We start from the raw sequence: 23096 nt of genomic DNA, 5'->3' as shown, positions 1-23096 counted from the left end.
TAGCTACCGAGTTTCTATGTAAGTTGTGGTCAAAACATTTTCTTTGCACTTTGTATACCAGAGTAAACATTTGTCTTGCACTTGCTAACTAATCATTAGTAATCCTAACTTGTGTAGTGAGAATATAATAAAATCTTAAAATGAATGGCAATATATAACTAACCCACGATTGGAAATTGATAACTGAAGGTTTGGTTAAATATCATCATAAAATACTTGAAGTTCAAGTGGGATGAACGAATAAGACTTTGTTATTATAATAAACTTGTAATTAACATAACTCACAATCAAGTATAACATGATTGAAATTAATACATCAAAATTGACAAACTCTTTATCAAGAAAAAAATTAGAGAGAAAGGACACAACAACAGACACAACAGCAGCGATGAACACAGGACACAGCAGATAGGAATCAGGAAGACACAAGTAACAATAGGTTTACTTATATGCATCAGGAAATCACAGGCTCTTGTAAGACACATTAAGCAAGACCTAAAAGCCCTAATAGCAGATAGGAATTAGAAATAGGTCGACGACGATAGCTAGGTCAAATAGTGTCAAGAGGAGGTTATGCTAGCTGCGTACCTAGGAGGAGACGGAGGTTCCCCTTGTTGTGTAATTGGAAGGAGGAGGTGGAGGTCGGAGGCTCGTCGTCAGTGATGGGATGAATCCGATCGACGAAACAGAACACAACAGCGGGCACAAGAGCGGGCACAGCAACGTCGACGAACACTTTGGCAGAATCGCGCGGTAGGAAATAGCGGGAGTAAGAAGAGGGGAGGGAGATACACAGCAGCGAGCGTGAGAAGAGGGAGGGAGATACACGGACACTGGCAGAATCGTGCGGTAGGAATTTAGGAAATGGCGGGAGTGAGAAGAGGGAGGGAGATATAGCGAGAACGTGAAATTTTGGGTAATTTTGGGTGGTATTTGAGTGAGGGAAATTAATATAAAGTTTTGTTTTTATTTTATTAAAATTAATATTTTATTTAATTAATATTTTAAATAAAATCAAACAAAAATAATGACAATTTAAATGATTAATCTATTTTAGGTTAAAATTTGATGTGGTACGGTAACACAATCTCCTTGACACTATTTTTTTATTTTTAAATAAAAATGTAATAATAACACTAATAATGTCTAATAAAAATAGAGTAAAGTAGATAAAAATATGAATTATCATGAAAAATAAAAAATTGTAATTATCAATTTTGGGTGTTGTTTGAGTGAGGGAAATTAGTATAAAGTCTTATTTTTATTATATTAAAATTAATATTTTATTTAATTAATATTTTAAATAAAATTAAACAAAAATAATAAAAATTAAAATGGTTAATCAATTTTAGGTTAAAATTTGATGCGGTACGGCAACACAATTTTCTTGACACTATTTTTTCCTTTTTAAATAAAAATGTAATAATAACACTAATAATGTGTAATAACCAATAAATTGATAAAAATATGAATTATCATGATAAATAAAAATTATATTTATCATTTTTAATAAAATTAAACAAAAAGAATAATAATGTAGTTTCAGCGGGATTAGCAGAAAATTAAGGATTATGGCACGATGCATTAGCAGGATTAGCAGGATTATGTAGTTTCAGTGGGATTAGCAGAAAATTAAGGTTACTGATTTGTGCCAAATGTAGTTTCAGTGGGATGCATTAGCAGGATTATGTGCCAATCTGCTTACTATTAGGTTTGATTTGCTCTTGATTTCAGAAATCAAATTAAAAATATCTGATCTTAACAATACCAAAATGTTGTAAACTAATTGGTGTTGTGTAGAGATGTTGAGATTTTCATGGTTTAAAGCATGCAATTTCAGTGGATGTAATTTCTGCATTTTTCTGTTGCTGAAGCTACTTATTCCAGGAGACGGTGTGAAAGAAATCAGAATTTAGAATTGAGCTTCATATAATGTTTGAAATTCATTAATTGCATAGTTTAGTTCTTGCACACATTACTCCAAATTGGCACAAAGGTAACTCAACAGTAGCAACATTTTGTAAACATGATTCTCAATTCTTGAATTGTAATTTCTGATCATTGAAGAACTAAGTGAAGCTCTTAGTCACTAATTGGCAAAGGAAGGAAGGATCGTTGTAGAATAAGCTACCAAGCAATTGCATCTACCAATCACTACAACAGCAAAATGCTAAACAAACTGTAACTTTAATAGCTGAAGATGAAGAGAAGCACTACAACAGCAAGATCTCATGGCAATTGCATCTACCAAGCAAGCTAGGCAAGCATAAGCAACTGCTAAACAAACTGCAAGTGAGCCAACTGCACAGATCATAGTTCAGTCCAAAATCTGTAACTTTAATAGCTGGATTTTGCAGAGTTCTGAATTTTTCAAAAAGGAAAAAAAATCTGAAACTGTCTGATCTTAACAGTACCAAAATGTTGTTAACTAATTGGTGTAGTATAGAGATGTTGAGATTTTCATGGTTTAAAGAATGAAATTTCAGTGGATGTAATTTTTGAAACCTGTGGCAGCTTAACTTAGCAAGTTAGATGCAGAAATTTACTTGCCAAGAACAGAATTAAATTTCTGAAGTCAAAAGTTGATAAGCCTAAGAATCAGTAAGCTGATATGCCTAAGGAACAGGAGCATGAAACAGATTGGATTATAGAAGATTATCTTCATTAAAGGGTAAAAGTATGGAGCTGGAATCTGGCATCTAGAAATTAGAACTGAAACTAAATTTCTCAAACTGTTTTACTGGATTCTGTTGCTGAATTTGTTTCTTAAGTTCAGATATGCAGGAATTTTTCAGGCTTGAGTCTGAATCTGAATTTTGAACTGGATTCTCAAATCTGGAAATTCTGAATGGGGTCTTGAATTATGAATTTGTGAGATTTATTTGGAACAAGTGTTGTTGATTCATATGGTGCCAGATTGGGAAAAAGAATCATAGAATCTGTTGCTGAATTATGTTATCAAGGATGCTGTTGAAATAAACTGAGATCATAAATTGAGATTTCCTTGAATTATCAATTTTGACTTAAACTGAGATTTCCTTGAATTATCAATTTTGAAACTGAAGATTATAAATCAAGCTTGAGTTTTAGAAATAAAACTGCACTCTGAATCCTACATTTTGATTTTTGATCTTAAACTGAAGTTCTCTCTTAAACTTGATACTACATGATCCAAACTTAAATTCCTTCAAGTGTCATTTTTTAAAACTCAAAGCTGATTCTGCAATGAAAAGGAGGAAGAGAATATTTCTGATTGAGAAAAATCTAAGTAGTAGTCAAATCCTCATTGTCATTTTCTGATACTGTAAAAGCTGAACTAAGGAATTCAAATTCTGCATTTTTCTGTTGCTGAAGCTACTGATTCCAGGAGACGGTGTGAAAGAAATCTGAATTCAGAATTTAGAATTGAGCTTCATATAATGTTTGGAATTCATTAATTGCATAGTTTAGTTCTTGCACACATTCCTCCAAATTGGCACAAAGGTAACTCAGCAGCAGCAACATTTTGTAAACATGCTTCTCAATTCCTGAATTGTAATTGCTCAAAAACCACATTCAAAAATCAGAATTCAGGTTCCAATTCCTGCATTCATCTTCCTAAAATGTCACTATTGAAATAAAACCCAGCAGAATACCTTCACTTCAGTTTTAGAATTTTGATTTCCAGGTGATTATAGCTTAGTTCATGGAGAGTGGAGCTCAGCAAATAATCCCATTTAGCACTGAAATAAAAGGACATTGAATTCTAGTTGTTGCTGATCAGAAACACTTGGATTTTGTATCATATAGTTTTTTTCTTTTCTAACACAGATTCAGAACTCTTTGACTGAATTCTAAGTTTACTGTTAGTTAATATATTTGTCAACTCTCTTAATTGACAACACATGTATTTATTTAGATTTGTTTATGACCAATTACTTGTAACTAGCACATGGCACACAACCTAAGAGAGCTAACACATGAAGTGAAGATTCTTGTTCTTTTTTTAAGTAACAATTCCTGTTGATAGAGCTTTAGAATTCTAAAGATAGTTTCAACATAATGAACGACAATACAAAAATCAGCTAAAGCTTTCATCATCTGTTTCATTGTTCACAACTGGAAGAACATCAACTATTGAGCCCTCTACATCAGTTCTAATTAATTCAACATCTACTCTATTTACATCACCCAATATTGATTCCATATTAGAAAAATTATTATGAATAAAATGCATCATATCCATATCATCTTCATTGGCCATGTTGTATGTATCTCTTGGTGTGTGACGAATGGCACAATGCCAATCCTCCTCCTTTGGATCACGAACATAATAAACCATTTGAGCTTGGGTAACCAAAATAAAAGGTTCATGTTCCTCACGTTCTCCTATATGTATCAAGCATGAAAAATTTAGCATTGAAAATCCAAATGGATCAATTTTGAAACCTGTAGCAGTGTTAACCCAATCACATCAAAAAAGAACAATTTGTCCACGACCACCATAATCAAGTGAGATGATATCAGTTAGTCAACCATAATAGATTGACTCATGATCATCATTATTATGCATCGCCTGTACCATAATTCCGCTATTCTGCACCTTTTTATTTTTTTCAGATTCCACCATGTGAAATGCAAACCCATTTATGTTGAACCCATGATAACTAAATGCTATTGGATTTGGACCACGCGAAAGCACCCTAAGATCTAAGTCATCGATTCTTTCATTTACTCGATCAACCTGTAAGGCACACATATAATTTTTACAGTAAAAAAATTTAGCAAGTCTATTTATTAAAAATTTATAATATCAAATAAATCACATATATTACTTACTCATCTTGCAAATCATTCTGGAAATTACATTCTAACCATGTCATCCAACTGAGAATTACTTGGGCGTTGGCCTTATCTATGTCTTCTCTTCAGTTCATTTTTTATTTCACTGTTCAATATCAACATTAATATATAATTAGAAAAAATAATTGATCATAAAACAATAAAACATTATGCAAAAAATTAAAAAAAATAGTAATACTTACTCACGATATGGTTGCAACACTGTACAATTAGAGAGAATATATCTATGAGCTTGACTTAGAGTTTTGTCATCTAAGGTAACTACTTGAAGCCCTTTTGTTGGTTGCCCTACATGTGGAAACATCGGTAGTGTGGGAAACTCATCATTTGATGTCTCTTTATGTCGTGTTCCAAGATTGTTTAATGAGTTGTTACCATCTACATAACGAGAACAAAACACAACACATTCATCTGCTAAATATGCCTTTGCAATGTTGGCCTCTGGTCGTGCTTTATTTCTAACAAAATTTTTAAGTTTCCCCAGATATCTTTCTATTGGGTACATCCACCGATAATGTACAGGCCTAGCAATTCTTGCTTCATACGCTAAATGCACCACCAAATGAACCATTATTGTGAAAAAAGATGATGGAAATATTCTCTCTAATTGACATAAAACCAAAATAACTCCTTCTTCAGCCTTCTGTAATTCTTCTTCTTGTAGCATCTTTGCACACACTGTTCTAAAATATTCACACAAAATAATAAGTGGAGCAGTTACCTTTTTTGACAACACACGACGAAGAGCAATTGGAAGGAATTGTTCCATCATAATATGGCAATCATGGCTTTTCAAGCCCATAATCCTACAACGTCCAACATCCACACACTTTGAGATATCAGATGACATACCATCAGGAACACGAATATCTTTCAATACAGAACAAAATATTTTTTTCATCTTTAGACATAGAGTAACATGCAAGTGGCAAATACTCTCTACCATCTGATTGTGCCCGGGGCTATAATTGTTTCATAATACCCAAATTCTTTAAATCTCTACGTGCTGCATAATTATCTTTGCTCTTGTTGGAATCATCTAAAAGTGTTCCAACAATGTTATCGCAAACATTTTTTTCAATATGCATAGGGTCCAAATTATGTCGAATCAAATTAAATTCCCAGTATGGAAGGCTAAAAAATATGCTTGTTTTCTCCACATTTGTTCAATTGATCCTGTTTTTATTCTCACATTTGGTTTTGATGCATTACTCTTACCAAAAATCACATTCTTATTTAAGATCATTCGTAGAACGTCAGATCCCGACAATGGCGCCAAATCCAACTCACGTTGCTCTGGTTTGCCATAACTTGACATTGTTCGCAGTTCTGAATCGGTGGTAGAAAACGACGATGCCCTCTGAATGACCACTTTTTGTCATGTTTAGGTACACTGCATCTGTATTATCAGCACAAGTTGGGCATGCATTCTTGGCATATGTATTCCATCCAGACAAACAACCTAAACCAGGAAAATCATAGACTGTCCAAAGTAATGCAGCCCGCAGTTGAAACATTTTTTTGTCATAAGCATCAAATGTGGCAATCCCATTTTCCCATAAATCTTTCAATTCAGTCAATAAGGGGCACAAATATATATCGATATCATTTCCAGGTGCTTTTGGACCTGGAATAAGGGTGGATAAAATAATAGAATAAGGCTTCATGCATTCCCAAGGTGACAAATTGTAAGGCATCAGGACAATAAGCCAAGTACTATGTGAAGTGCTTTGATTTTTAAATGGATTAAACCCATCAGCAGCGAGTTCCAAGCGTACGTTTCTAGGATCAGATGCAAATTCATAATGATGATCATCAAATTCCTTCCATGCATGAGAATCAGCTGGATGCCTTAGATTTCCATCCGAAACACGTTTTTTGAAATGTCGCTGCATATTTTCAGACGTCTTGGATGACATGAATAACCGTTGCAATCTTGGTTTTAACGGAAAATACCAAAAGACTTTGGCTGGAATTTTAACCTCGAGACGTTTTTCTCCACCTTTATATGATCTTCTTGATGATTTCTGTAAATTTTTCCATCTTGGAAGGTTACACACTTTGCAAACCTGTTCATTCTCACTTTCCCCCTAATAAATCATGCAATCATTTGGACAAGCGTGTATTTTTTCATAATGAAGTCCTAAACTAGAAATTAATTTCTTTGCTTCATAAAATGACTTAGGCACTTGAGCTTCAGATGAAAGTACTCAACGAAGGAAGTCCAATAATGCTGTAAATGACTTATCACTCCATTTTCCATTCACTTTCAATTGAAATAACTCAACAAGGAACGACAGTTTAGAAAACTCTGTGCACCCGGTATATAGCTGTTGTTTCCCTTCCTCTATTAGTTGATAGAAATCTTTCACATTAGAATTCATCGGTGTATGACTCGTTGATGCTCCAATGTAATTTTCATTACTTGTAGATTCTTCATGCATTCCAAATGCATCATGCAACATTTCTTGTATCATGGATTCATGACTAATTACTTCAGAAACTTGTTGCCTCGAATCATGTAGTTCTTTGTTATCATGATCTTGTACAATTAGTTTTTCTCCATGAAAATTCCAGATGCGATAATCTTGTAAGATACCAATTATCATCAGATGTTCGTGTACTGTCTCACGATCATGACTCAATGAGTTTATGCATTTGCAACAAGGACATGGTCTCATGACATCTGGAGCCGCATCACCAAATGCATAACGTAAAAAATATAGGATTCCCACCCGATACTCAAGACTGCCATGTGGCGCAACCATCCATTGCTTCTGCATAATTTGATGTTGTTCAATAATTTATAAAAGTTAACACATTGAAGCAAGATTTATCAAAATTAAAGAAACTTCGTAGATAAAATTTCAAAGAACTCAATAAACATATATATAAATACAATTCCTAAATATAAAAAATGAAGCTTAGCATCATGGACACGCTGTAAGCAAACTACAATAATAAACTTGAAAGATAATACAGATAACTTGCAAAAAAAGACAAATTAAATTAAGGGATTCATTGAAAATATTTACAAATCTATCGGCCAATACAAATAAAAACATCATCGATTATAATTTTTATCACCATTAACATATAAAAACATTGTCACCGTACGAAACCTAAACCAAGAAATTACCTCGAGAAACAAAAATCAAAGACGATTTATGATGTTGATGTCGAAGAATGATGCTAGGGTGCAATTAATCTGATGTGTCGCTAGAATAGAGAGGATCACTGGAACATAGATGGTCGATAGAAAAGAGAAGGTCGCTGGAACAAAGAGTGTCGCCGAAATAAAAAGGTTTGCTGGAATTGTGAAAATAATATGAGATGCGAGCATGTTTTTTTATTAATCTCGTACGTACCCTTTAGAAGCGGTCGTAAGTATCCTTTAGAAGTGGTTTCGAACCGCTCCTAAAAGAAACTTATAAGAACGGTTCTAATAACCGGTTCTATATGCATCAAATAGCAACAGTTTACCAACCGCTTCAAAAAAACTCAACTGAAGCGGTTTGAAGAGCGGTTAATCTTGACCGATTCTATTGGGTCTGCTTTTACAAGCGCTTTATCAATCGCTGCTAATATTGCGGTCCTAATGTCCAATTTTTTTGTAGTGAGCTAAAACTAGCGCGGTGGTAAGTGCTTGCTTCAACTACTCAAAACTGTCTTGGTAATCAACTCCCCATGCAAGCTTGGCATTCTTCTTTGTTAGAGCTGTTAAGGACATTGCAATGGAAAAAAAACTCTTGATGAATTTTCGGCAGTAGCCCACTAAACCCAAGAAACTGTGTATCTCGGTTGCATTTTTAGGCACTAACCATCCTATGATTGCCTCGACTTTAGTAGGATTTACTTCTACCTCATCCTTCGAAATAATGTGGCCCAGGAATGCCACATTCTCTAACCAGAACTCACATTTGCTGAACTTTGCAAATAATTTTCGGTCTTGTAGTATCTATAAAGTGGTCCTCAAGTGTTGACTATGCTCCTCCCTACTTCTTGAATAGATCAAAATGTCATCTATGAATATGATAATCAACTGATCGAGATGCGGCTGAAATACGTGATTTATGAGGTCTATAAAGATCGCTGGGGCATTTGTCACTCCGAATGACATCACCATAAACTTATAATGTCCATATCGAGTCCTAAAAGTCGTCTTATGCACATCCACTTCTCTTACCCTCAGTTGATGGTATCTTGATCAAAGATCTATCTTTGAAAATACCGATGCTCCTTGCAACTGATCAAATAAATCTTTGATTCTTGACAAAGGATACTTATTCTTCACTGTCACTCTATTCAACTCTTGATAATCGATATAGAGTCTCATGCTTCCAACCTTTTTTTTCACGAATAATATTGGTGCACCACATTATGAAAAGCTTGGGTGAATTAATCCTTTATCCAGTAGCTCTTGAATATGATCTTTTAGTTCTTTCATTTCTGTTGGTGTGAGATGATACAATGCCTTAGAGATTGGCACCGTATATGGTATCATCTCAATGGACAATTCCACCTCCCTTTCCGGAGGAATGCCAGAGACATCCTCAAGAAATACACTAGGAAATTCTCGGACAACTTCGACATCCTTCACCTTCTAGCCGATTGTATCAGGTATCAAAACAACATTGACTAGAAATCCTTGGCAGCCCCTCGTCATAAGCTTCCTCGCACTAATGCAAGAAATGAGGTGCGACTTCTGCTTGTTCCTGGCTGCCTCAAAAATAAGCAACTCTCCGCGGAGTGGTCGGACGGATATCGACCTTCCCCAGAAGTTGATCGAAGCTCCATTCTGCGATAACTAATTCATTCCCAGAATAATGTCGAACTTAAGCATTGGTAACACAATAAGATCTAGCCGAATCACATGCTCCTGCAGTCTAAGCTTCATGTCCTTTGTCATCCAGGTAGATAACATCTACTTGCTAGAAGGTCTGGTGACTCTAAACCCAATCCCCACGTCTTTCGATAAGATTCCCAGTCGCTTTATGAAGGTCTCAGATATAAATGAGTGTGTAGCTCCCGAATCTAACAAAGCATAGAAAACTATACCCGTGATAGATATTCTACCTGAGACAACATACCATCACATCCATTTAAGCCTAAAATTTTTTAAAAATTGCCCATTAAGTCCCTTAAAGTTTCGAATTGATCAAATTCTAATCCTTATTATGTTTGGAACCCTATATTTCACGTCCATAATCTTCTTATTCGTGATCCCATCTTAAATCATGTAAGAATTCGAGACATGCAATCCTAAGTCACCAGGTTCAGATTACCTCAACTAATTCCGCCGCCCCCCCTGCTTAACATTTTATGCAATAGGTAATAAGTACGTCAAATTAGTTGAATTATCTATAATAAGCGTAGTGTTTGGCTCTGCTTTCTTGGCATGCATTATAAATGCTCGTCCGGTCATAGGTTCTCGCAACTTTGGACATTCTTTAGCTTTGTGCCTATCTCCTCTGTATTTAAAGCACTTGTAGGTACCCCACAGACACTTGCTATAGTGCCGGCGATTGCACTCTTGGCACAACGGCTTCTCCTCTATTGTTTGGGCAACCACTCCCTATGGTTGTTGCTTAAGTTTCCCCTGAGGCTTCGGTTGTCCCTGTCCTTTCTGTGATCTTGTATATAATTTCTTATTATGCTATTATTGTTGTTGTTGTGGGGGGCCTCTTTCTTTGCACCTCCCACTTGATATCTTCCAAGGACTGCTTAACTCTGTAGGCTTTAGTGACAATGTCATTATACTCCATCGGATCGACCAGCAGGACATCCCGGCGGATGGTAAGCTTGAGACCATCCAAAAAGAGCCTCAACTTTTCAATAGAATTATTTGTGATTAGGGGCACAAAATGACATCCTCTATTAAGCTTCTTGACAAACTCAGCAATAGACAGGTCTCTCTATCAGAGACTCATAAACTCCCTCGTCAGCCTTAATCTCACATCAACAGTGAAGTATTTTTCATATAAAATCCTCTTGAACTCCTCTTAGGTCAGGGTATTCTGATCAACCCCTCTTCCAGCTCCCTCCCACCATAAAGAATCATCATCCTTTAGCAGATATATGGCACATCGAACCCTGTCAGTGCCAGCCATATTCATGTATTGGAAAATCACCTCCAAGGATCGGATCCACCCCTCAGTAACAAAGGGATCAGTAGTACTAGCAAAATCCTTAAGGTCCATCCTCCTGAACTGCACATACACATCCTCCTGTCATCCCCTATGGGCATTACCAATATGCTACTCAAAGAGTTGAGTCATTCCTTCTAGTATTCGGGTAACAGTATCTAGAGGTAGAGGTGGGTGGTCGGGCGTAGCATGTCTCTTCTCCTCATGTTCTCCTCTATCTCGGTCATCTTTCCTATGCCTTTGATAGACCTGTCTTGGAGACATACCTATATATATCATCCAATCTCATTCATAACCATCTTGCACTTATTTGAAACATCTAACCGTTCAACTTTTATATCATAAAAGCATTTAAATTCAGCATGTACAATTCAAGCGGTAATAACTCACAAACTTGGGGCTCAGCTCTTAGATTCCTCGGAACTGGAAGTACACCTCCCTCACAAAATCTTCGCTCTGATATCAATTGAAATGATCATAAGTTTTTTTTTTTATATATTCCATGCACCATCTATCATTCTAATGAAATAATTGACCGCACTCAATGAACCACACCCCTGCATTCAAACCCATTACGAATTTCAAAAAGGAAGGAAAGTTTCTAAACCAGTTAAACATCCTGAAAGTATGAATTCAATATAATTTTAATCTCTCTAAATCATAAATACTGTTTATTTATTTTTTTTGTTGGATCGCAAGGTCCATAAGAGTGTACTGTCTAGTCTAGTTTGGCAAAGGTTCCGAGCCTCCAACATCATCAGTTTCTTCACCTGTCACAAACCAAATCTCGTGAGTCTAACTCGGTACCTCTGAACATAAATAATTGCATGCATCATTAAAACTACCTGTAGTTGAACAGTTGAAATTCATTATCAAAGAACTAGTAAACATGAATATAGGCATCTACCATAAAATGCCAAATTTTGAGTGTCACATAACATTTCATGTAGCCTTTAAAATCATTATACATCAAATATCCTTTATCCGTTATTCGATTTATTAATCTATATAACCATGGTACCAGACGACGGGACGTCAACAACTCTCGTCACTGGGTCGTGACTAAATATATAAATTTGGTATTGGAGTCCCTCTGGGGCTTTGCCCCGTAAATGGAGTACCTTTGGGGCCTTGACCCTCACAGAATTTTCATTAATCCTCATCGTTATTGTTATTTTCATCATTTCTATTAAGGCAACCATGCATCATGACCTTATCAAGTCTTGTTAGGCTACCTAAAGCCTAAATAAACATTCATATAATTAATCTACATAAGGCTCAAATAACATGTATATCGTTAACTATATGAAGCTCAATAAACATGGATATAATCAATTACATGAAGTTCAATAGGCATGGATATCATTAACTACATGAAGCTCAATAAGCATGAATATCATTAACTACATAAAGCTAATTAAATAGTTATACCATTAATCTAAATGAATCTCAAATAACATGCTTATGGTTAGCTATGTGAAGCTCAATAAGCATGGATATCATCAATTACATGAAGTTCAATAGACGTGGATATCATTAATTACATGAAGCTCAATAAACATGAATATCATTAACTACATAAAGCTAATTAAACAGTGATACCATTAATCTACATGAGGGTCAAATAAGCATGCATATTACTAACTACGGGAAGCTAAATAAACATGAACATCATTAATCCTATAAGGCTAAATAACATCCACACTCCTAGACCTCATTGAACATCAGGTGATCAACCATTCGTCAAAATCTGCTACACACCCGCACACCCTTCAACAACTTCTCAAACCTTGCTGCAAATAGCTCCAAGTAATCCTCAAAAAATCTGCTACATATAGCTCTCGAAAACCTGCCCCATAAAATGATCAAGTCATAGCCCCATGCAAACCCCAGCATGCAAGGATGAACTCAAAAATTGCGCCTTAGAGACACCAATCCTCTCATCTTGAAATGAACTCTACCTTGCGACTCAACTTCCTCCCTACCATAAGTAAGTCTCGTGTCCCAACTCTCTTTAAACCTCCTGGACTTCATCCTAAAGAATCCCAAAACATAGCAACACCCCTGCAGGTTTCCAGCAACAATACTCGACAAGAATAGCAAGATCAGATGGAAAGAAATGCAGCAACATCCCTTGCAGGTTTTCAGCAACATACTTGACAAGACTAGCAAGATCTAAAGGAAAGTTTTCACCCTAAGGAATCCCCAAAATGTAGCAACCTCCCTTGCAGTTTTCAGCAACAATACTCGACAAGAACAACAAGATCTAAAGGAAAAACTTAAGGAACTTCAAGAAGCCCCATTGTCATTTAACAAGACATGCTTCTATGCATTTTCATGAAAGATTTCAGTAAGCACCAATACTATAAATTATATTGGGGGTAAAAGAAGGGTTTAAGAAGTGCCTTTGCGCTTGGAGGCTTGGTGTTGGCTGGTTCTTACCTCCAAGGTTGAAGCCTCCTCTCCCCTTCTTGCTTGCCACTAAGACCTCCCCCTCTCCTTTCTTGCTTGCCGTCGAGAGCCTTCCCTATCCTTTTCCTTTATTTTTTTTTCGCCACCCCTCCTCAACCCCTCCTCTTATAAGCAAACTAAATCCTAGGGTTGAATTCATTCATTACCAATTGGGCCGAGCCCATAAGTCCTTAAATACATAATTACTTCAAAGAAAAGTTTATTATCATTGTCTCTCTTTGAATTTTCTTTTAAAAAAAACTGGATCTTACACTTGGTTCAGTTAGTTCTTGAGTATTTGGAGAAGAAGTGTTGCTGTATTTTCTACCACCAAGAGGCAATCCAAAGAAAGAAAAGAGTAAACAATGTTAAGTTCCTCACTGGAAATCTTAAAAGTTATTCTCGATTAAATTTTGTCTTTACGTTCTTATTTTCTTGTTGTATTATTATACTTGAGCTTGTATGAGACTTCTCCACCTCCGAGAATGAGGTTTTGATAGTACATCTGTGAGAATAAGGAATGACCCCTTAGATTAGTCACATCAAGAAGGTGAATACCAATTGATAAAATGAAAGTGTTAGCATTGCTTCAAGTTTTCCGCTGTAAACTAAGTTCCAAGAAGCGATCGAAATTATTCACCCCCTCTAATTCTCGACATATCCTAACAAAAGGTACTTAGTGAACCAACTTGGACCTAACTTGTATGGAGTTCCAAAAGATATTTATCTCATTCTTACAAAATTTAAGTGTATGTCAACACGTTAGGAAGAGTAGGATGACATATTAGGATAACTACTTCATTGATTAGTTTTGTTGCTGTTGCTTTTATGATTGATACGTGTGTGCATCATTGCTTAATCTTGTTATGCATTTTTAATTTGTATATTGACCACTTCCAATAAAATAACTTTCTTCCATCTCACCAAAAACTTAAGACTATCTTTATTTTATATCGAGCCACCTAACCACTAGTAAAATATAGGATGATGATTTTTAAGTTATGATACATATTTTGGATCACATATCATCAACATATAAAAACTGAAAGATGGGCAATTATAGGAAAGACTTATGTATTACTGATGTGCCTTAAGTCCACATGCTTATGATTTAAAAAATTCTTTAAAAAATGCTTTGGATGATATACTTGATGTTTTCAAAATGTCTTAATGCTTGCCTTTCACTATAACAAAACAAAGTCGTTTAGCGACAGAAACACTAGTCACTAATTGAACATAGCGGCCGACTAACTGATTTTTGTTGTCGCTGTGAAATTGATCGCTAATCGGTCCTACCTTTGTATTGATTTCTATAAGTTTGATGTTTTCAAAGAAATGATATTTTGTTTGGTGTATTTCCTCTAACAAGTTTTCTTTACAAAGTTTCATAGAATTTTATCTTCTATTAAATTTTATAAGAATTTTTAAAATTCAACTATAAAATGTTTTAGAATTCAATTGACTGTTGCAAAAATTCAATCGAGTGTGCAAAAATTCAATCGAATGACAAAGCATTTAGTAACCGCCAGAAACAGAGCGGCAAATCCCATTTTATTTAATTTTTCGATAGATTGATTCGTCTCCGACACATGAATCTTTTACAGATTTACCACTCGAAATTTACAACAAAGATGTGGTTCTTACCATAATTAGGATAAAAGATGATCAAATTATAGATATTGTGGTATGTTTGTTTCTATTTATGGATGCTTATCCTTAGCTCATCAAGTGGGGACGCTACGGAGGACGACGGTCTCGATGGAGAGGCCAGGGCCGAAGCCCAAGAGCACGCCCCACTCGTCTCCCTCGCCGGTGGTGGCGCGGCCCTCCGCCGCCGACCGCTTCCGCATCTCGTCGAGGATGAACAGCACGGTGGCGCTCTGCATGTTGCCGAACTCGCTGAGCACGTGCCGCGTCGCCGCCAGCCGCTCCTTTTGCAGTCCGAGCCGCGCCTCCACCTGGTCGAGGATCGCCCGGCCGCCGGGGTGCACCACCCAGAACAGCTGGTTCCAGTCCGTCAATCCCAGCGGCGCGCACGCCGCCACCAGACTCTGCTCGATGTTGCTCGCGATGATGGCCGGCAGCTGGCTTTTCAGGTGGAAGGTCAGACCGATCTCGCGCAGGTGGCCGCCCACCGCCTCCGCGCTTTCCGGCAGCATCACCTGCGTCGTCAAAGTTTTGATTTTGATTTTCACTCTGTTCGATATAAAATGATCAATTTTGTGCGAAATCTTCACCTGAGAAGCAGAGGCGACTTCGAAAATGGAGCGCTCGACGCCGTCGATGGGGTCAGATCCGACGACGAGGGCGGCGGCGCCGTCGCCGAAGAGCGCCTGCACGAAGAGGCTCTCGATGTGGGCGGCGTCGGGGCCGCGGTAGGAGAGCACGGTGACCTCAGAGCAGACGGCGAGCACCCGGGCGCCGCGGTTGTTCTCGGCGAGGTCCTTGGCGACGCGGAGCGCAGTGCCGCCGGCGTGGCATCCCACGTTGTAGAGCATGACGCGGTTGACGGACATGGGGAGGCCGAGCATCTTGAGGAGCTGGAGGTCGGAGCCGGGCATGTCGACGCCGCTGGCGGAGCAGAACACGAGGTGCGTGATGTCCGACTTGGGCCGGCCCCACTCCTTGATGGCCTTCTCAGCCGCCTCCTTCGCCAGCTCCGGTATCGCCGCCACCACGATCGCCTGCCGGGCGTCGAACGACGGCGCCATCGGGGCCAGCAGACTCGGATTCTTTCTCAGAATATCTTCCGTCAGGTACAAGTGCCGCTTCCTGATCGCCGCTCGCTCACCTACATCGTCGACGATTTCAATTTTTTTGTTTCCTTTTTCTTCCTGCACTTCCAATCAATAATTTGACATCGTCGGAATCTTACAGATGCGCCGGAACTTGGCCTTGAGGTCCTGCAGGTGCTCGCAGTCGGTGACCCGGAAGTAGAAGTCAGGATAAGCGCTCTGGTCGACGACGTTGGCGGGGTTGGCGGTGCCGATGGCCAGGATCGTCGCCGGCCCTTCGGCGCTCTGTGTCGTTCGGAAAACGGTCGTCTCCATGGCCGGCGAGCAAGCAAAGACGGCGATCTGGTCTTAGCTGCTGAAACCGAACTCCGAGTTGGTCGATTTATATAGAATCGTTCGATCGAAAATGAACCGGAGTTGGTAGACGGCAAAAACAAAACAAAAAGGAAAAGCCAAATAAACAATGAGGAGTCCTTTTTTATTGTATAGAAAAGGACACTTTATTTTATTTTATTTTATTTTATTATGTGTGTAAGTGTATTGTTTGATTAGTTTTGAGTTTTTGACAATCAATTTCGATTTTTTTTTTTGATAAAACCATTTCAAATTTAAAATTTGTATTGGATCGGACGGACTTACCCATTATAACGGTTATATTTTCATAGCTAGCCTAAGACATACTTAATATGTTTAAAATATTTATATTATAACAAAATTTTCCTTATAACAACGGTAATTTTATTTTTACACAAACATATAATTTATATATTCAATTCAGGACGTCTTCGATATTCAAGGGTTACAGACCAACCATAGACCCTGTTCAATATAGATTTATCTCATTTATTTAATTATTAATATTTAATATATGATGAAAGATAATAATATCAAATAATATATTTAATAGTAGTTGTGTATTATTTCATAACTGAGTTGATCACTATAGAAATGGACAATGATTGATTTTTAATGAAATAGATAAAAACATCTTCACATGTAATTATCTATTTGATTTTCTGATAATTATAGGGCGATCGTATGGAGCATCCGTAGTTAATGGAGGACCTTTGCATAAATATAAGGAGATTGATGGATGTTATTTTCATATAAAAAAAATGGATAAATAAAGGAAAGACGTTCATTGAAAAAACATTTTGCTCAAAGGAAAATGTGGCCGTCCAATGTTGACTCTTTGGTCAACATCGACTGCGGTTGGTGGTTGGAGAAGACGGACGGACGGTGTCCCGTTAGAAGAGTAGTGATTACAATTAGGGCACGCTTGAATTGGGAAATGATTGATTGATTATTCGTGTCACGTCACATCGACGACCGAGTCTCTGTCATCTCTACTAACCTCAATAATCAAATTATTTAAAAGATTATTAAAATAATATGTTCAGTTATAATTTAATATGTAAAATTATATCTCATTATACTCTCACTCCACGGGAAACCTTATATCTTTATTTTGAATTAATATGTCAAATCATCGTGAACTAATTTTTACTAGTTGTTTACACCTGTAGAACCATATATTTTTAAAATAAAATACTTTTAATATAAACTACTACAATAATATTTTATTAAAGCTGTTTACACATTTAGAATGATAATAGTTTATTTTTAAAATAAAATACTTTTGATCAAAACGTACTACTTCAAAAATTATTAAAATATTATTTTATTTACAATTTACTACCTAAAATACCTCATTATATTTCATACAAAATCTTTATCTTAAATCAGCTTTTACTAAAGACTCTTGTTATTTTATTTATAATATAATATCTAAAATACTCATATTGAAGTAACTTTTACTAAAGTTGCTTACACATTTAAAATACTTATCTTGAGGCAACTTTCACTAAAGTTGCTTACACCTCTTGAATTGATGACGGGATAACCTTCCCTTCCCATAAAAGAGGTGGTAGGTCGGTTGAACACAAATTTTCTGGATCATTTTTTTTATGATTTAAAAAATATATTATTCGTATTTGTGATCGGATCATGATCATGATTCGACCGTAAATTATTACAATTCTTTCTTGGATTCACCGTTCCCATTAGGTTATAGTTTTTGTTCAGAGCAGGTGGCCGGAGATCGTCCGGAGGCCTCCGGTGGTGGATAAATGATCAGGTTACTGGGCGCCAAATGAGGGTGTCCTCTGGACGGCCTCCGACCGCCCACTCCGAACAAAAACTATAACATGATAGAGACAGTGAATCCAGGAAGGGATCATAATCATTTGCGGTCGGATTGCGACCATGATTCAACTGCAAATACGAGTAGCACATCCCTTGGACCACAAAAGTGGTCCAGGAGATTCTGCCTCAGGTTGATTGAGGTTTTCAAAAGCGACCTCTAAGGCCAGCACTCATCTTTGTCATGCATCCTTTCGGAATATCATCGCTCGAAAAGATTTCTATTGTGCATCCTTCTTAGAAACGAGAATATCTCCACCGTACCTCCTTTGGAAATATTCTCGCTTAGGAACATCCAATCATGTAACATCCTCACATGAAAATATTCTTAACACATCCTTGTCCCATTGGGACGGTTTAGTGGCTAGCGCATAAGATGTTATCATCATAAGATCTGGGATTCGAATCTCGATAAATGTCTCCCTTATGTGTTAGTCATTATTCCAAAAGTTAGTAGCCGTCCGTGATTATCTTATCCGTGTCGACCTTAGAATAAATTGACAAAAATATTAAGAATGAATGTATTCATCTTGTAATCCAATTCTTACGATACCTTTTCTTATTGGCCAGATACCTTGGATAGTTTCATTCGGATACGTAAGTAGTAATAGTCACGTTCATGAAAGATAGTTAAGATTGTACAGGTAATGCATTTTTTATGATAGAACAGCTTTGGTATATAACTACTCCAAGGCAGAACGCTCAAATTATTGGTGGAATGTTATTTTGATAAATCTTAAAAAGAAGGATATGTCCTTTTTATAATATGATAATTAGGTTTTTTTTTTAAAAAAATTTCTACCGAACTTATTTGATAAAATACTTTTAAAAGTAATTCATAATGTGTAAGATTTTGTATGAGTTTCATGTGAACATGATTTACTTGCAAAGATTTAGTCAATCCAAACAAAGAAAATAAAGATCACAAATATTTGAGTTGACCGAGCCCATCAATAGCGGTTTAGTTGGTGTGATTTTGGGACACTGCCAAATCTTCCAAGCCAGTAGGTTAAGTAGAAGCTAAGGATCAATTAATATTTGTTTTCCTTTTTCTTTTTGACTTTTTGTGAGAAAAGAAAAACATATATGAGTGGTTTGGTTGGGTGTTAATTTATGCTAAGTCATCGTGAAGGAGGAGTGACATCATCTCCTCTCTTAATTAAAGGCTAATGGATAACTTAGTGGCAACCACCTAAGTAAGGACAACTTTTAAATGTTTTTTTTTTGTTAATACATCACTTTAGCATAATTCTTTACTCTTCCGGTTAGATTTAATATATTTTTTTTTTAAAAAAAAAATCTATGAGCCTAGCATAATTTATAAATTTTACATAAAAATAAAACATTTATTTTAGTGTGATATCTCCAAGCGATGGTACAATGATAGGGCGCTTATGTAGTCTCTCAAATGTGTACGATTTGATTCTTAGTTACGATATACTGCAGAATATTTTCCTTCAGTGGAATGACAAATTTGGAATATTGAGTCGGGTTGTCTATTGTGAGAACTTCTAGATTTACTTTGAAGGTCGATGAGAAACTTCCATGGGGTGGAGCTAGTCAGCTCGAATGATTAGATACACGATGATAGCTAAAAAAAACTACTTAGCAAGTTATATGCTCCATTGATATATTTACTTTAAATTATCATGCATAACCTTAGTTATATGATTACTAGGTAATCACATAACTAAGGTTATAGAAAATATAATTTAATTGGATATTATTTGATTCCACCCTAAGTAATAATATAACCTAATTTAACATTTAATGTATTATCCCTTATTTCAATTTGATATTTTATTTTTTTAAGAATAAATTTAGTTAATAATATTAATTAATAAGTTGATAATATATAAAGTAAACTTATGTATTTTTAAAATATAATTAAAGCTTTCCATCTTTTTTCATTTTTACCTTTTTGCTGATTCGCTGCTTGCACCCATGCGATTGTTGGTGCCACCTCCTCCCTAAGCCGCCGATCCCACCTCCTCTGCAAGTTACTGACACTGCCTCCTCTGCAAACCACCAGCCTCGTCTCCATGTCGCTGTCCATCATCATATCCTCTTCATAGTAAGACATTGTTCAGAGGTGATCAATGACACCACCTCCTCTGCAAGCCACCAGCACTAGCGCTGCCTCCTCTGCAAGCTACCACTGCTGGTGCTGCCTCCTCCGCAAGCTATCGCCGCCGGCGGCGCCACCACTCATCCCACCAAATAGGCTGGAGAACAAAACCTTCTCCACAAGCTACCTCCACCGCCATCGCCACTGCCACCACCACCGTCTCATCCCACCAAGCCACCATCGGTGCAGAACGAGTCATCCCTTTATGCGCCCCTCCGTGCCTCCTCTCCTTTCAAGCCTAACAGCTACTTGCCCTCCTTCGTACGCAGAACTAGGAGGGTAATTTTGAAAAAATATTATTGTTAACCCCAAAATGAAGAAAAATCCCATGCTTTCTAAGGTAATCATACTCCCCCTTTTGTTGTTGTTTTAGTGATGTGGCAGACATCGTTCATTCTTGAGAATCACTGATTATCTAAACCAAACAGGATTTTCGTTGATAATCTTGGATGGATAATTAAGGTTATCAAACATAACCCCCAACTAAACACACCCTTGTTGGATTGAGACGCGCTAGAGGGGGGGGGGGGGGGGAATAGCGCTCGTGGCTTTCACTTTTCGTATTTGAAAAACGTACGAGTAAAGAGCAGCGGAATAAGAAAACACAGCACAGAAGAACCCAAGTATTTACTTGGTTTGGAGCCTAGGGCGACTCCTACTTCAAGGCCCACGATCGTTGATCGCTTTCGGTGGGCAACAACTATAATATCGCAAAAGAGTATAATTAAATATTACAATTAAATGCACTAAAAATTATACTGACAATTAGAAATCGTAAAACTGAGGCTCCAGGTTGTCGGTGGCTTGTCACAGCACTTCTGGAACGTCTCTTGAGCAGCACGCGGAAGAAGGATCGCTTGGGAATTGATGAATTGAGCTGCTAGTCGAGATTTGTATATAATGGCTATTGAAGGCGCCTCAAAGCCCCTTGAGGGAGCTTCCATCACTGCCGAGTCAGCCGCGCGGATGAGTACTAGAGAAGTCGTCGCTGATCCTCTTGAAGGTACCTCCATACCCCTTGAATGCGCCTTCAAGCTTGTCCGAGGTGCCTCAAGTTTCCATGAGGGCGCCTCGGGTACTGTTCATCCGAGGCATAATGTGCTCTTTTGTCCCTACAAAATATATTAGTCCACAAAATAACCATATATCCTGTAAAACAAAGTTAGCACATAATAAACTTGATAATAAAATATTTTGATAGTCTCCGGACTGTCCGATTATGACTTCAGATTTCCGACCGGAAACCCTAGGTCGAACTGACGTCTACTGTTCCCTCTTCCGGGGAACACGTCTTCACCTACTCCACTCAGGAGAGCATACCTGATGCCAGTCCGGTCCTCCAGACCGACTGGATTTTTTACCTAGGGTGACCACCTCCTAGGGTTTTCTGTCATCTAGGGTTACTACCTCCTAGGACCTAAGGTTACCCCCCCTTAGGATTTCCACCACCTAGGGTTACCACCCTCTAAGATCTAAGGTTGCCGCCCTTTAAGATTTTCCTCCACCTAGGGTTACCACCCCCTAGGGGTTTCCACCTACCTAACCGCAGTTAGGAACTTTGCCTAAGAATACTTAGGACTTCCCTGCAAAGCTCATTCAAGCACATTAAATAACAACTTAACTTGAACCTTTTGACATAATCAAAACATAGGTTCAATCGTCGGATGCTTCATGCACCAACACCCTTAGGTTGAGTTTGTTTAGGCGTAATGTAATCAATAATATAATGTAATGTAATTAATATTACATTATTATGTTTGGTAAAAAAGTTGTAGATATGTAATCTTTGTAATGGATAATTACATTCTTTTATTTTGTGTTCATTATTCTTTTATAAGTAATGTCATTTATATTATTATAAAAAGCTACGTTTGGTTAGGAGTAATGTAATCAAGCTTATAATCTAATAAACTTTGTAATGTAATGTAATTTTGATTATATTACTATGTTTGGTAATGTAATGTATATAATATTTGATTACAAGGGTGATTACAATTTTTTTATTTGGTGTTCATTATATTTTATAAGGAATATAATTTGTATTATTAAAAAATGACAAAAATATCCTGCAACCTTTATCGGAGGTAACGATCGGCGGCAGCGACCACCGCACCTTTGCCAGCGGTAGTGCTGGTAGCAATGTCGGTGACCGGCAATAGGCGGCTAGCGGCGCCCAAAGGCGGCGTCCAGTGGGGGTGGCTTGCAATGCCGCCTAGAGGTGGCGACCAACAATGACATGCGGCAGTGGCAGCATATGACTGCGCTCGAAGGTGGCGGCCGATGGCAGAGACCAACGATCAACAATTGGCAACGCCATCCCGAGGCAGCGACCGACCACCGACAGCAGTGCTTGGAGGCAACGGCGTAAGCGACATCAGTGATCTATTGATGCTGAAAATGAACTAGGGGTATATTTGATATTTAAATTTTAGTTAAATGACGACCTTGTAATGTAATCGGATTACATGGTATTGACCTTGTAATATAGATTACAAAACTTTATTACCTTTTGTAATCTAGATTACATCACATTACAACTTTAAAACTGTACCAAACAAAGTAATAATATTGTAATGTAATCCTCTGCCGGAG

At 37.3% G+C, this 23096-nt stretch overlaps 1 protein-coding gene and 1 long non-coding RNA gene across 3 annotated transcripts; both read right to left on the bottom strand.

The window, feature by feature from the left end:
• Window positions 1-4048: 4048 nt before the first annotated feature.
• Window positions 4049-13550, bottom strand: LOC122042931. Of its 2 annotated transcripts, XR_006129397.1 has the most exons (4): window positions 13431-13550; window positions 5025-11758; window positions 4819-4927; window positions 4049-4723 (listed from the first exon to the last, which is right to left on the bottom strand). It is a non-coding gene; the product is annotated as an uncharacterized LOC122042931 (long non-coding RNA). The 2 variants fall into 2 exon arrangements; XR_006129396.1 differs by having other exon boundaries at window positions 4819-11758.
• Window positions 13551-14953: 1403 nt separating this feature from the next.
• LOC122042917 (phenylpropanoylacetyl-CoA synthase-like) lies at window positions 14954-16540 on the bottom strand. Its single transcript, XM_042603312.1, has 3 exons — window positions 16315-16540; window positions 15677-16230; window positions 14954-15601 (listed from the first exon to the last, which is right to left on the bottom strand). The coding sequence occupies exons 1-3, from the start codon at window positions 16487-16489 to the stop codon at window positions 15164-15166; spliced, it is 1167 nt and encodes a 388-aa protein (XP_042459246.1). The 5' UTR covers window positions 16490-16540; the 3' UTR covers window positions 14954-15163.
• Window positions 16541-23096: the final 6556 nt, after the last annotated feature.

This window comes from Zingiber officinale, chromosome 2A, assembly GCF_018446385.1.
Source record: "Zingiber officinale cultivar Zhangliang chromosome 2A, Zo_v1.1, whole genome shotgun sequence".
Lineage (NCBI taxonomy): Eukaryota > Viridiplantae > Streptophyta > Magnoliopsida > Zingiberales > Zingiberaceae > Zingiber > Zingiber officinale.
The sequence above is the reverse complement of the archived record's forward strand: the minus strand, read 5'-3'. Positions and strand labels throughout refer to the sequence as shown.

Coding starts and splice junctions, on each gene's coding strand:
- LOC122042917 (XM_042603312.1), bottom strand. CDS start 16,489: ATGGAGACGACCGTTTTCCGAACGACACAGAGCGCCGAAGGGCCGGCG. Junction 16,231..16,314: donor GGCCAAGTTCCGGCGCATCT/GTAAGATTCCGA, acceptor TCGACGATGTAG/GTGAGCGAGCGGCGATCAGG. Junction 15,602..15,676: donor AAGTCGCCTCTGCTTCTCAG/GTGAAGATTTCG, acceptor TTGACGACGCAG/GTGATGCTGCCGGAAAGCGC.